General features: G+C 41.6%; 1 protein-coding gene across 2 annotated transcripts in view; it reads right to left on the bottom strand.

Annotated features, from left to right (window-relative positions):
- gsk3ab (glycogen synthase kinase 3 alpha b) overlaps positions 1-15,724 on the bottom strand; it is a 35,235-nt gene extending 19,511 nt beyond the window's left edge. The window contains exons 1-2 of one of the 2 annotated variants that reach the window (XM_062992733.1): positions 15,385-15,724; positions 1,324-1,511 (exon numbers count right to left, since the gene is read on the bottom strand). In XM_062992733.1, coding sequence (XP_062848803.1) covers positions 1,324-1,511; positions 15,385-15,559 — 363 coding nt within the window. In that variant the 5' untranslated portion in view covers positions 15,560-15,724. The remainder of the gene's footprint in view (positions 1-1,323; positions 1,512-15,384) is intronic. The other variant, XM_062992732.1, reaches the window with a different exon arrangement.
- Positions 15,725-15,937: the final 213 nt, after the last annotated feature.

A 15,937-nucleotide genomic window follows, 5' to 3' on the forward strand; every position in this document is an offset into this window, starting at 1 on the left:
CAGTGCCACCCTGACACTTCATATACATCTGAGGATTAATAAAATGATAGCACTGCGGTTTAAAGATACTAACGTGTGTAGTGTGGCAGAATTTAAAGATCTACAGTTTTTCATTTTTTTAATTATTCTTTTACTATTTCCCTTTTTAAAGACATAATTTGTATAATGACGACACAAAGAGTAATTCGTCTTATTTCACGTTAGTCCACATTATTTATTTATTAGGATTTTAACAACATGTTTTACACACTTGACATGTTACATTCATGACAGAACAGGTAGTTACTGGTTACACAGGATTCATCAGTTTAAGTTTTTAATGTCAAACACAGTCATGGACAATTTTGTATCTCCAGTTTACCTCACTTGCACGTCTTTGGACTGTGGGAGGAAACCGGAGCTCCCGGAGGAAACCCACACAGACACGGAAAGAACATTCAAACACCACACAGAAAGAACCTGGACCGCCCCACCTGGGAATCAAACCCAGGACCTTCTTGTTGTGGGGCGGCAGTGCTAACCACTGAGCCGCCCTTGTTAGTCCTTATTAACCAGACTTTGGCTTGATAAAAACATATAAAAGTTAAGAGCCATCATATGGATAGTGTTTTTTTTCCCTGGAACATTATGTCTTCTGTTCGGCTCTTCATGTGTCCTAATGGTCGTCCTCTTCCTCCTTTACCTTTAACTCTTCAAGCATAATAGACATTTTCCTATAAATTGGTTCTTCTCACAACGTGTCCAGAATAACAGAGATTCAGATGGTTCATCTGAGATTGGTTGAGAGGTTAGGTTTGATTTTATCATGGATCCATTTGTTTGTCTACTTTGCCGCTAAAGCCTCTCTCAAAAGTCTGTGCTACCACTAAAGTTTAAAGGCATTGATTTCTTCAAGTCCTGCTATTTTACTGTCCAGCTTTCACATTTATAAAACCAAAAACAAAGAGAAGTTCTTTGTTTGGAGAGACAAATTATTACATCTAAAGATTTTTTTTTCCCAGTTGTTTTACTCTTGTTTTTTTGTGTCAATGTGTGTTTAAGTAATCTCTACTAGTAACACTTTGTTTGATACCTCAGATGTTTATATGCAGTGTAAAGTTATCCAGAGTTGTTATTAAAGAAATATTAGAAATGTAGGTTTTTTTTCCACAGTGTCATTTACCGCCTTTTATTTCCTATATCTAGTCATTTCCAATTCCCAAATTATGAATCCACTGCTGCTTACACAATCAGCCACCAGTGTTGGGTTCCCACACAGAGCCGTATTGTGCATGTTAAACAGCATATTACTATAACATCTCGATTCTAAGGTACTGATCTTACCTTGAACCTCTTGTCCTGCAACACCTTCTTGATTGCCACCAACTCCTGGCTGTCAGTGAGCCGAGCCTGATACACAACCCCGAAGGAGCCATTACCGATCACCTTAATGTCTGTATAGGACACTTCCTGTGGGCGGTCTGGACCTTGCCCAGGTGTGGCTACCACCGTTGTCACTTTTCCACTGTCTCCTAAACCACATAGAAAGGGAACACGGTTATTAAGAGAAGTTAGAACAAGCTATTGTTTGTTATACAAACACTTTTAAACATGGCAACACCAGGACATTTTGTTTAGAATGAGTAATCCACAAACTGGATGGTTACTGTTACAGGTTATACACCTTGTATTACCTGATTATTGCCTTAGCATTGTCTAGACACCCAACTTAAGTTGAGCTCATTGGCTAGAACCTCTTGATCTAATAAAACCGATACTTAACCTATCCATTCTATGCTTTCCAGAAAATGACTTGCCTGATTGGATTCATTCACAGTCTGGCTAGTTGCTGCATAAACAACTCTGTCTCCTGCCTTCCAGAGAATGGTTTATTGGCTCATATTCCATCGTCAATCAACTTTACACCAATTGAAACTGCATATGCATCAATTGTACATGTTAGAGATATAACAAATGTTGAGCTGATGTTACTCATAGCACACTGTTGAACAAAGCAGATTTAGATAGATAGACAGAAAGATAGATACTTCATTAATACCGAAGGAAATTAAGGAATTAAGAAAATGGGACATCATAAAGACTCCTGTGCCAGACAGCTGGGTCAGAACAGGCTCACTGGTAGTCGTGTGAAAACCCACTAAGAGCGGCCCATAACGAAACAAACCACTGACTGGGTGTTGGGCAGCTAAGACTCATTAAGGCCACAGGACAGGTGGTATGGAGCACCACAGCTCGGTCAAAGTGCCCAGGCTAAACCCTGTCCACCACTGTACTATTGGAATGTTACTTAGTTCAATGAGTCATTTACCTTGGGAAAAGCTGGTCCTACAGATGCACTATAGAACGATCCACTTCATACAATACAGAAGTTGAAAGACCTGCTGGTAACGCCTTGGTACTAGGGATGTCCCGATCCGATCTCAAAGATCGGGATCGGGGCCGATCAAGGCATTTTTTAACTGATCGGAATCGGCTTTACTAAACCCGAAAGTGGTTGGAAAGTGAAACAAGTCCAGCAGCGACGTGTAATGTCTGCACTGTGAGCGTTTCACGAGGCGGTAGTAGCAGAGGTGCGTTCAATACTGTAGAATTGTATTGTTTATATGGTGTGTGAGTCAAGGATCACTCCGGTTTACAAAACAACATAGTGATGCACTCGCTTAATAAAGAAATAAATACACAGTATATTCACATATTGTCGGGAGCAAAACACTTTATTAACTTCTTCTGTTACGGTACCGAATAGCGGACAGTTGAGTCAAGCGCGCTATTCCATGCACTATGGAAGCCCCAAAGGGTCAAAACACACTCACTTCGCATAGAAACGTCCATCAAACCATTGTCACAATACAAGCACTTTAAGAACTGGCTTTCCTTCATAACAAAAGAGCCTTTTCATTTTATTTTGGTATTCAGGTTTTACTGTAATGCTTTTAAGTAACTTTTTTTCTTTTATTCGAGTTAAGCTGCTACACATATATCTGTTCATTTTTAGTGTATCACTGCATTAAACAGATTTTTTTTCTTCGAATGTAAAGTTTAAAGTAAAACTGTAATTATCTCACTCATTTTGATTGATTTTGTAAAAATAAAAGAACATTAAGCAATAGATTGGATGCAGCATTTTTCCCTTCAGCACTGCAGAGCTATTCAGTTGTTAAACATGTACATTGGATTAATTTGAATAACTGTAATGTACTTGAAGTGTGCACTGTGTGAACAGTATTATCCAGTATCTAGAAAATACAAGTATCGGTTTGAGACTCGGTATTGGATCGGGATCAAAATTAATAATCGGGATCGGTATCGGGAACAAAAAAACGTGATCGGGACATCCCTACTTGGTACCAAACCCCACAGGATACCCTCAAAGGTCTTGTAAAGTCCATGTCTCAGCTGGTTATATTATTAACATATACAGCAGCTAGTATATGTCGGGCTCTGTTTCTTTCTGCTGTCTTTACCAACTGCTAACTCCACACAGAAAGCTGTGGTGTCCCTACACCTGTGTTTAGATATCTGCTTAGCAAAAAGCCCAACCTATCAGTCTGTTGTAATTGTGAGTGAGGTAGAAATCTAACAGTCTGAATAAGTTCAATTGGCCCTTTGCACAAAACAAGGTCAATAAAGACATGGTTTGATGAGCTTGGTGGCCTACACCTTTGGAGATGAACCAAAACCCTTGGGATAAACTAGAATGGTGATTGTAAGCCAGACCTTCTCACCCAAGGTCAGTGTCTGACTTCAGGTATTCACGGTCATTTCATAATCTGATTAATCTGTAAGCCAACAATAGCGCAATATTGTATCATACATCATGACACTGTAACATCCCACACCGTGACTGAGTTATCACCTCCTAACACACTTAACTGGTACTGTGTTACTGTATTCAGCTTCTTAATAAATGTTGTTGTTCATTGCTGCATAACTGTAAAACACTTAGACAATGGTTATTATTCTTGGCGTATGTGGGGTTCCCCCCAATTTTCCTCCCGAACTAGTCATATCCAATTACCTGATTGCAATTTGCTTCCTCTCTACTGATGTTGAACTTGACCCCTGACTGAGGAGAGCCGTGACTAACACACGCCCCCTCCGACACGTGTGCAGTAGCCAAACAAATCTTTACACCTGCACGGGGCGAGTTCATATGTACAGAGAGACAGAAGAGGAAATCAGCCAGAAGAGGTCGTAATTGCGTCAATTATGAGGAATCCCCTCCAGCACCCTCCCTACGAACGAGCTAATCATCTTTCGTGTGTCAGCTGTGGTGTGCTAGCGTGTTTCATTGGCTCAATATTTATGACACATCCATGGAATTTAACATCCAACAGCAGTGTATGCAATGCATTTCACAAACCAGTACATAAAATAGGATTCATACATGATGCAGTGTCTTATATACTCAAAGGATTTGTGTACATCTGGCACTGTCTGTGTCTGTGAATCTGTGTCTGTGACTAACACTTGTTATACTCATGTTTAATTAGTGCACGTCCTACTCTTAGTTAGCAAGCTTAGCCTGGTTGTGTGAGACATTATGCATTTGTATTGCATGTTAGATATGGGTAAAAAACGGTGCCATATACCAATAATCCCCGTCAAGACTGTTAATTATATCTACAGACAATTGTGTCCTATTAGAAAGCTTCAATTATTTGCTGAGATATTAAGTTTCAGTTAATATCTCATATAACAGGCACAATTGGCTGTGTCTGAAGGAGAGAGGGGCAGAAAAGTTCCTCAGAACTGCTACAACTGTGGCCTCCGCTGGCCGGTTGAGGCAACCGCACAAGGGGTGTCTGATTCACAGATAGCTTTAATTTTTGGCTGAGATATCAAGCGCCAACTCAAATCTCATATAACAGGCACAACTGGCTGTGTTTGAGGAAGGGAGGGGAAAAGGGTTCCTCAGAACTGCTGCAACTGCGGCCCCTGCTGGACGGTTGAGGCAACTGCACAAGGGGTGTTTGATTCACAGATTCGCAGTGAGTGACTATACGGAATGTGGATCTCTGTGAGACCCTGTTGAAAGGGGTGTGAGATATTTTGGGGTTCTACTCGCTCAAGAACGGTGGCTGCAGTGGCAGAAGTATTTACAATCAGAGACTTGATATGACTACATTGGAAGAAAATAGTAGAAAACAGTAAAAAAAAAAGTATATATTGTGGTCCTATAAAAGAAATTGTTAGCATATTAAAAAGTTGTGAACCTCTGGATTAAATAAAAATGCAACTAGAAAACCCCACTCTCAATTTAGCCGTCAGAAATTGTCCTTTATCAAAAAGAAGCCTGCAATTTTACACAACTTGTACCCAAACACCGGTTAAGAAGCTGCACTATAGCAAACTGCTCCCACAGTATGGATAAGCACCTAAACAGGTCACAGGAGTACACAAAGTCCTCGACAACTCCTTGTTGCCTAGCCAGTTGGCATGTTGCATAACAACAGCAAAGACATGAGCCTTGGCTTGCATCCCTTCCGAAAGAGAACACAGCCGATTATGCCCTCAGGACATACGTAGCTGAGAGTTGAACCTGAAGCTTCCACGGGTTGTTTCTCTGCCATCTCTGCAGTGCTCCTCTGAGCTAACCCAGTGGGGAGGCACAAAAAATATATGGCACACAACTGGTGAACCTTTTTTTTTTTTTTTTTTTACTTTTATTTACACCTATAACAGAGAGCTGGGACACATGTAGCTCAAAATATGGGCAGCAACCGAGAGACCACAGAGAAAAGCACAAAATGGCACTCACAAAGTTCTAGTAGCAAAAATAAAAAGACCGTTAATATCACCGCATTTTTGCTTCATACCTGCACACTACTCCTCTTCACCTTTAGTATAAGGTACACATCGTAATTTATTTATTAGGATTTTAACGTCACATTTTTACTCTTTGGTTACATTCATGGCAGAACAGGTCGTTACTGGTTATACAAGATTTATCAGTTCAAGTCTTTAATGTCAAACACAGACATGGACAATTTTGTATCTCCAATTCATCTCACTTGCACGTCTTTAGACTGTAGGAGGAAACTGGAGCTCCTGTAGGAAACTCATGCAGACACAGGGAGAACATGCAAACTCCACACAGAAAGGACCCAGACAGCTCCACCTGGGAATCAAACCCAGTGCTACCCACTAAGCCACCGTGCCACCCAGGTACAAACGGGGAAAAAGCAAACGTAAATCAGCTTAATTTATAACTGACAATGTTGCCTTAGGCCTATTTAATAGTGCTTATAAACTATATGGTCAAAAGTATCTGGACATCCCTTCTAATTATGTTTAAATGCTTTAGCCACACCCATTGCTAACTTTGTGGCAGCGATATGAAAAAGGCCCTCATCTATTTCAGCATGAGGGAGGCCTTATGCACAAAGCTAGATCCATAAAGACATTATTTGAGACGCACGGTGTGGACAAAAATGAGGGGCCTGCAGAAAGCCCTGATCTCAACCACACAAAACACATTTGGGATGAACTGGGACACTGATTGCAAGTCAGGCCTGACAAACGCTCTTATTTTCCACATTCCCTTCTTTTCCTCCTAATCTAGCAATTTCCAATTCCCAATTATGATTCCTCTGCTGCCTGCACAACCCCCAGTGATCAGGAAGAGCCAGACTAGCACCCACCCCCACGGTGACGTAAAAAGTCGTTGGCTGTGGAGTTTCACAGAGAGCCGCACTGCATAAAGATAACTGACTGATTAATTCCCCGTACTGATGTGCAGCAGAATTTGTGTATTACAGCCAATAAGAACGGCGCAAAAATGAAAATAACATATAAAACATATATATAACGGTTCCCAGGGATGCGACTCGGTTCATTTGAAAGAGCCGTTCAATAGAATCGGATCACTCGCGAACGACCCATTACTAACAGAGAGACGTCCGCACCCCTTGTTACACAAGGTTCATCAGTTCACAAGGTTATATCAAACACAATCATGGACAATACAGTGACTCCAATTCACCTCACTTGCATGTCTTTGGACTGTGGGAGGAAACCGGAGCTCCTGAAGGAAACCCACGCAGACACGGGGAGAACATGCAAACTCCACACAGAAAGGACCCGGACCGCCCCACCTGGGAATCGAACCCAGGACCTTCTTGTTGTGAGGCGGAAGTGCTACCCACTGAGCCACCGTGCCGCCCCTGCTAATATAATAACATCTCTTTTTGTAATTCAAGATGTTTAAACTATGAACTATCTGTACATATCATTTGTTGTGGGACTAAAGTCAATTTAAGTGAAGTTGGAACTTGTGTTATTTTTATAGTACTTACATAATTTTCACAGTAGGAATAGGTTCACAGCTCAGTAATGTGTTTAAAATGGTAATGTTACTTGTCATGCCCTTCGGGTACTTTTGGGGAAAATTTGATATCCTTCCATGTTTAATAAAAGGTTTACTTACAATTTTAAGGGGCGGCCATAGCAGATTTTTGCAAGCTAACTTCTGCAGCCAATCACTTTTAATAGTAATCATAGCAATTAGCTAAGTTTCACATCACAAACTTTCCATTAGAGTGAAGCCAATCACTGCAGTTTTGTTATTTCTGCAGTTCTACCTTTCTTCCACTGCTGCACACCCCTGTACTAACTGAGGAGGGCTGTACCTACTGCACACCCACTTCGACAAGTGTGCAGTTACCCTCCGTGAGTAACTGAAGTGAGAAAAACATCATAAATGAGTATGTTGTTTTTCTTGTTTGTTTATTAGGATTTTAACGTCATGTTTTACACGTTTGGTTACATTCATGACAGGAACGGTAGTTACTCATTACACAAGATTCATCAGTTCACAAGTTCAATGTCAAACACAGTCATGGACAATTTTGTATCTTCAATTCAGCTCACTTGCATGTCTTGGACTGTGGGAGGAAACTGGAGCTGCCGGAGGAAACCTACGCGGACACGGGGAGAACATGCACTCCACACAGAAAGGACCCAGAACCCAGGACCTTCTTGCTGTGAGGCAACAGTGCTACCCACTGAGCCACCCTGGTGTTTTTCTTCAAAAGAAGAAAAAAAAAACACATTTTATTTTAATTAGTCATGTTACAGCAGCACCTAGTTGTTTGGATTTTAACACCATGTGTAACACATTTGTGTCATCTAATGGCAATAATAGATATTATGTATCTGTTTTTATATTTTTATATTTTCATCTTTATTTTTATGGCTGCAAGGTAGGTTAAAACTGTTCCTGTTTTTTGTGTAAGAATTTCCTTTATGGTTTCAGGCATGTGCACTTGTTTTCTTTACTTGGGGCATTCCATCAGAATATGTTTTATTGTTACAGGTGTTTGGCAAATTTCACAGGTTAGCACCTAGTTGTAGTTGACCTGTTTTTATGCGTTGATCAGAGCCACACCCTGATCAACGCATTATTCCACGACTCTGTGCAGGCGCCATTAATCAGCCTGCAGAGGTCATAATTGCATCAGTTATGAGGGGTCTCTATCCGGCTCCCACCCTGTATGAACAACAGCCAGTCGTATTTTTTGGATTACAACTAGCAGTCCTGACAAATGTACTGTTTAACCTTTATTAGCTTCCTCAACAAAAAGGCCAATTCTAGCTACGCTGATGACACTAGAGTCAGCGTAAAGACTCCAACCCAAAAGACTCGCCATTACAATGCACAAATACAATACAGACCAAAGATCAAGTCAGAAATCATGGATAACTACTGGACCCGGATCTCAGCAGCCATATAAAAGCAATTTCTCAGACAGCTTTTCACCATCTTGAAAGCATGCACAGATTAAGAGATTTCAAGTCCGAACAGGATCTAGAGAAGCTCGTTCATGCCTTCATCTCTTTACAAGTCTCCCTAAAACCCCTCAAACTACTCCAGCCGCTGAAATGTTATCCAGGACAAAGGGAACGAAACATGGCATTTCAATCCTCAGAATCTTCCATTGGCTTCCAGTTCAGCACACAAGGTTATTCAATCACATAACTGGCCTGGTACAAATATATATCTGATCTACCTGAAGCATTGATTTATTTATTAGGACTTTAACGTCATGTTTTACACACTTTGGTTACTTCAGTTAATCGTTACACAAGGTTCCTGGAGAAAACCCACCCAGACACGAGGAGAACATGCAAACTCCACACAGAAAGGACCCGGACCGCTCCACCTGGGAATCGGACCCAGCATCTTTTTGCTGTGAGGCGACAGTGCTACCCACTGAGCCACCGTTCCACCCCACCTGAAGCATTCAAACATTAAATATCAATCGATTGCCAATTAGAACCAAACATGGCGAAGCCGCATCTGAACAACACAGACTTTCATGTTCCTAAGCTAAAAGCTCAGGTATTTTAATTTTACTCTTTTAAAGCTGTGTTGGCCTCCACCTGTATTGTTCCTCTTTATTCACAGTTCTTTGACTGTCCTACTGTTTTATTATTTATTATTGATTTGTTATGAAGCACTTTCAATTGTCTATGTCTATAAAATGTACTACACAAATAAAGTAGCTTGCTTGCTGGCACATACTTTTAATGGGTGCAGTCAAACTAGCTCTATTTATTTTGCCATTGAAAGGTCACCAGCTCTGGCCGATCACTAACAAGAAAGGGCTGCAACAGCTAATCAAAAATGTACGGGCTCAATAACAACGTTTTTGACAGTTCAACGTGTTTTTGACACCAAACATTTGAACCACACTAGTGCCCAAAGTTTCCTATTCATGTGAAACACTCACTCACTCACTGTCTTAACCGCTTATCCAATCAGGGAGCCTATGCCAGCTTTTCAATGGGTGCAAGGCACACAGTAACACCCTGGACAGGGCACCAGTCCATCGCAGGGCAGACACACATACACACACCCATTCACCTATAGGGCAATTCAGTGTCTCCAATTAACCAGACTGCATGTTTTTGGACTGTGGGAGAAAACCGGAGCTCCCGGAGGAAACCCACGCAGACACGGGGAGAACATGCAAACTCCGCACAGATAGGACCCGGAACGCCCCGCCTGGGGATCGAACCCAGGACCCAGGACCATCTTGCTGTGAGGCAACAGTGCTACCCACTTAGCCACCGTGCCGCCCTTATGTGAAACAGTGTTTCCAAATTTCAAATAGTTTCTTACAGACTACTTAGGCAGCCTTTGTAGGGTTTGTTTGTTTGATTTTTAATGCCATGTCAGCTGCTATGGCTATTATAATGGCTGAATACAAGGTTTCATCTGTAAAAAGTCAAAGTGGGGGGTCGATATGTTTCCCCTATGTAGGGTAGAATAATAATAACAGGTCCAAAGCCGTGTAGGATTCGTCCTGCCAGTTAATAGCGTCATCAAGTTCCAATGTAGGATTTTCCTGTTCATTTGCAGCACCAATTATCAATATTAATTGTTTATTAGGAATTAAGGTCAGGTTTTACACTTTGGTTACATTAATGACAGGACAGGGAGTAACAGGTTATACATGATTCATTTGTTCAAGTTCAAAATCAAAGAGCATCACAGGTGATTTTGTGTCTCCATATTAGCTAACATACGTGTCTTTGGACTGTGTGAGGACACCGAAGCTCCTGGAGGAACAGGAAGAACATGCAAACTTTACCCAGAAAGGACTTGAACCGCTCCACCTGGGAATCAAACCCAGTACCTTTTCGCTGTGAGGCGACAGTGCTAATAGTCTTCTATCAGTTTCAAATCCCGTTTTTGTAAATCCTCTGCCATGTGCACCACCCATGTTCTGGCCTGAGGAGGGCCCCAAATTGAATACTGTTATTCTCCAGGTTCCCATACTGTGCTGTTTTGCATATGAAGATGCACACTATACTCTACGCATAGATCCCCCACCACGCATGTCAGTGCCTCGTCCAGTCCTGTGGACAACGAGCAGAAGCCTCATTCAACCTTTCCTCCTTTCGTGTCTGTCGGATGCCGAACAGATTGGTAGCACTGCCAAGCTTCGAACTCGAGAGCTCAAACACTCAGTGGTGAGCTAGCATTTTTAACCGCTGCACCACCCGACCACCTTCTGGATAATGTAGGCTTCTGCTCACACTATACTCTACGCAAAGATCCCCCACCACTCATGTCAGTGCCTCGTCCAGTCCTGTGGACAATGAGCAGAAGCCTTATTTAACATTCCCTCCCTTCACGTCTGTGGGATGCCGACCAGAACAGTAGAACTGCCAAGCTACAAACTCAAGAGCTCAAACAATAAGTGGTGAGCTAGATTTTCAACCGCTGCACCACCCGACCACCTTCTGGGTAATGTAGGCTTCTGCTCACACTATACTCCACACATAGATCGCCCACCACTGATGTCAGTGCCTCGTCCAGTCCTGTGGACAGTGAACAGAAACCTCATTCGACCTTCCCTCCCTTCGGGTCTGTCGGATGCCGACCAGATTGGTAGAACTATAGGTGGTGAGCTAGATTTTCAATCGCTGCACCACCTGACCACCACATTCTGTATACTTTTAGTAATTTCTTCAATAAGGTTTTCTTAAACACCCTATACTGTAACATGCTCTATCTGGAGTAGAGAAGATCCAGCCTGAATTTTAAGCTCTTACATGTTCAACTTCTTGCAGTTAAATGGAAAATAAAAGCCGGTCGCAAAGTCTATGCCGCACCAGTGAATCTCTTTTCAACATAAACATTCCTTTACCCTACGAAGACAATTAATGATAAAGATGAACTGTATGGAACACAGAGATGCTCAGAGCACCGTACAGAATACTGTAAGCTTTCGTTAGCTCTTTCAAGTCCAGTTCTACCTCCAATTTTATGCAAGAGCTTGTTAACATGAAGTATCATTTTGTATTCTGGCATCATATTTAGCGTTGTCATTTATTTAAATCCTATTAATGCAAGTCAGCTAAAATGCTTGTAAAATTACAGCAAGCAAGCACAAAATGGCTTACCTTATATGCTTGTAACAATGCTGTAGACCACAAACAAAGGCAGACAACTGGCTACAGCACAAAGCCCAAACTACACATACAGCCATAAGTCTGTGAACTCCGGGTCTAATTTACGAGTTGGGGTGTTTTAGTCAGTCACTTTGTTAATAAGTGTAGAAACTGACTGATAAAATCAGGGATGATTCTAACTCTGTTTGTTTATTTATAAGGATTTTAACATCATGTTTTACACACTTTGGTTACATTCGTGACAGGAACGGTAGTTACTCATTACACAAGGTTCATCAGTTCACAAGGTTATATCGAACACAGTCTTGGACTCCAGTGTCTCCAATTCACCTCACTTGCATGTCTTTGGACTGTGGGAGGAAACCGGAGCACCCAGCAAACTCCACCCAGAAAAGACCCGGACCGCCCCACCTGGGGATCGAACCCAGGACCTTCTTGCTGTGAGGCGACAGTGCTACATTTTCTGTAAACAATTTGAGGTCCATAAATACAATCACCTCAACCCAACTGAACACGTTTGGGATAAACTGGAATGGTGACCGTGATTCAGGCCTTCCTATACAACATCAGTGCAGCATTAGAGTTTACAAATAGTCTTTCAACTGAATGGATGCAAAGGAAAAAGTGTGTGTGTGAGTGGATTTGAGCTAAATTTCAAATGTTAGCAATTGGACAGCGTTGTATGACTGATAAAGCAACAGGAGGGTCACATCTTTATACCTGCGTACTCATTATTCTTAATAATCACCAGATACATGTGACCTCTAACAGAACCTAATCACAGAACGATCACAACACTGGTGGGTCTGGTCAGTGTCTCATGCAGATTATTGCTTCTTTAATTTGCTTACCACTGATCAACTTTAGCTGAAGCCTATCAGACAAAGAAATGGTGTTCTATTTAAAAGTAATTAATTCTGTAGTTTGTGTTAAATTCCCACCTTTTTAATCTCATTTAATAAAAGACCACATATAAAGCTCTTGAATCGTGCAGCGGCCTAATGCGCTTGTCCATCACTGTTGAGATCTGACCTTGAATCTCAGCTGTGCTATCGACCGCTTCTGCAATCACCTTATCCCTGCTGCAATCATAACCTCTGCTGGCCGGTCAAGGTGCCTGCACAAGCATGGTTGATTGCGGGTGGCAATCCTGGGTTCTTTGTATGTAACACAGTGGTCTGTGAGACCCCGCTTCTAGAAGCAGCTTATGGCAGTGCACATATTAGGTAGGGCGTGAAAGCCTATCGCTTTCCTTGACTGAAGGTGGGGGGCAGCAGCAACAGCACGGTTGCAAATTGGATATGACTAAACCAGGCAAAAAATTAATAAACAAAAAAAATGTATATATACTAAGACCATATATGATCTGTGTACGTGTTACATTTGTGGCATACGAAACACAGTAAAGTGCCACAATCACATTACCCTACTCTTGTGTGGACTGCTTTTACACACAGTACGATCTGCACATGAACTTGCTTGAAGCAAAACCCAGACCCTCATTTCCTGAAATTAATACCACACCCAGACGTGAAAATTGCCACAAATGCCTATGTATCAAAAAGTGTCCTGAACAAAATACAGGGGTGAAAACACCCTGAAATTTTGCTGATGAATTGGTGAAACGATTTTAGAGATGGGGCAGCAGTAGCTCAGTGGTTAAGGTATTGGACTAGCAATCATTGGATCAGTTGCCGGTTCAAGCCCCACCACTGTAAAGTGGCCACTGTTGGACCCCTGAGCACAACCCTTAACCCACACTTGCTCTAATTGAGTTAATTCATAATTGTAAGTTGCTTTGGATAAAAGCGTCCACTAAATGCCACAAATGTAAACGTGATTGTTGAGACCACACATAAGCTCTTCTGAAGGCATGAAGACATCTATTTTTCTACAATAACTATTCATCCTGCCTAATGCAGTTAATACCAGTGCTTAGATGCATCACAGGCAGTTATGCAATTTCGTACACATTGTCCTCATCACAAATGTGCTTTGGTATCATTAAGCATGGCACCGGAGTACCAATAGGAAACCTGAAGGAACATGGGAAGAAAATGCTACACCTCTTACACACAGTGACAAGACACAAGGTTTGGACCAAGGTACCCAAGACCATGATGATCGAGCCGTGCCACACTACATTACCTGTTGCACCAACTGACCTCAAGAAGAGGTCTCCATCATTGGTGTTTTAATAACGATGATGATGGTTGAGGGCTCTGTTTGAACCTTTAAATCAAAACTTTTCATAAGCATTTAAACGATTTGGTAACTAAATATGTCATAATTTACAACATATTAATATGCCAAGCACACCTTCCAACCTCCCCCACTGATGGGATAGGATAATCTGGGAACAAACTACTCCAACATAGAAATGAGCTAATAAAGCAAAATAACTTTGTATTGATTGGTACAAAATGACTCAATCAATACCATAAGAGTACAATGTCACAACTGCCATCTGACACACTCTATATAGGAAGTCAGGCATTCAGATCTGTAGTGTTCTCTTGGTGTACTCCAAACATGCCATGACACACAAGACGCTGACCTGCTGATTAATATTTGCGAATGAAGCTACAGTCAAATGTGTCACAAAAATAATTAAATCTTGAACCTGATAACAGGCCTCAAACTTACAGATCTGATATTTTCCCTTTATTTAGAACAGGGTTTAGTTCTTTTTAGTTCTTTTTTATTTTAAAAACCTGGGTTCAATCCTCACTGCCGGTCCCTGGCTGGAAGATGATTTGCATAATGTTCCTGTGTCTGTGTGGGTTTTTACAGATACTCCAGTTTGATCATACCCGCTGAAAACATTCCTGTAGGTGGATTGTCTGTTCTAAAATGACCCCCAGTGGGTATACAAGTGTATAAGAGCCCTGTGCCCGATGTGCCCAGGTGGTGCCGCAACAATCACAATAGTGTCCTGGATAAAGGGGTTAAGAATGTTTTTATAAAACTGTAATGTATTTATTAGGTTAATGAAGGTGGATGATTCCAGGACAGATGGTGACAAGAACCTTTTAAATAATAAAAAATGAAAGCATACCAATTCTGCAACTACATTTACTATATATATATATATATATATATATATATATATATGAGATCAAAACACTAAATTTTTCACATAGGCTGGTGATTGCAGACCAGCAGGTAGACCAGCTGAACTAATCTAATTCGATAACAATTATATTATATATTTAGCACTGATAGACCATAAATGTATCCTATTGTGCTTTATTTTATTATATGCACAGCTGGATTGCTCGATTACTTTGGCTGGCATACAATCAGAGCCCCTTAATCCCAGTAAAACATTGATCGAACAAACCAGTCCATCCTAGATAAACCTAAAGCAAATGCTACGCTAGTGAAACTAGATAATTATGAATATCCTTTCGGTTAAAGTCGGGTTTACTCGGATCGGTTCGGTAAATTCATACTCACTGCTTAGCTTCAAGTTCCCAAATCCAGAAGAACTAGCAGCGGAGCCTGGTGCAGCACCGGACTTTCCTGCACCGCTCCCGCCCGCAACGGTCGATCCGGCGGCGGCTGCAGCGGCTCCCGGAGCCCCTGGTGGCTCGGCGAACGAGCTGGTCCTGGGCCGCCCGCTGCCGCTCATTTTCTTCTTAAAGAGTGTGCAGGGGCAGGGGGAAAGTGTACCGACTGGCTGGGACCGGTCGCTCGATGACTATTTAAGTTTAAATCACAATAACCGTTATAAAAAGAATAAAGAAGGTTGAATGGTAAATCAGCGGCGCTGTGGCTCCTTCTCGTCTTTCTTCCCCCTGCCTGCACTGTGAGCTCGGACCTGACGTACAGCGACGTATCGCTCGCTTTTCCTTCTGGGTAATGTAGTTCAAACCTGTGACTGAAACTACAAACCTGTTTGAAATAAGGTGAAACAAGGGGAATCACCAAATTTGTGGTTTTCTTTCAGGTTTTGACAGAAACGAAATGCGGATGTTTAGAATGTGTATTTAGAATACAAAAATTAACT

Source organism: Trichomycterus rosablanca, chromosome 3, assembly GCF_030014385.1.
Source record: "Trichomycterus rosablanca isolate fTriRos1 chromosome 3, fTriRos1.hap1, whole genome shotgun sequence".
NCBI classification, from domain to species: domain Eukaryota; kingdom Metazoa; phylum Chordata; class Actinopteri; order Siluriformes; family Trichomycteridae; genus Trichomycterus; species Trichomycterus rosablanca.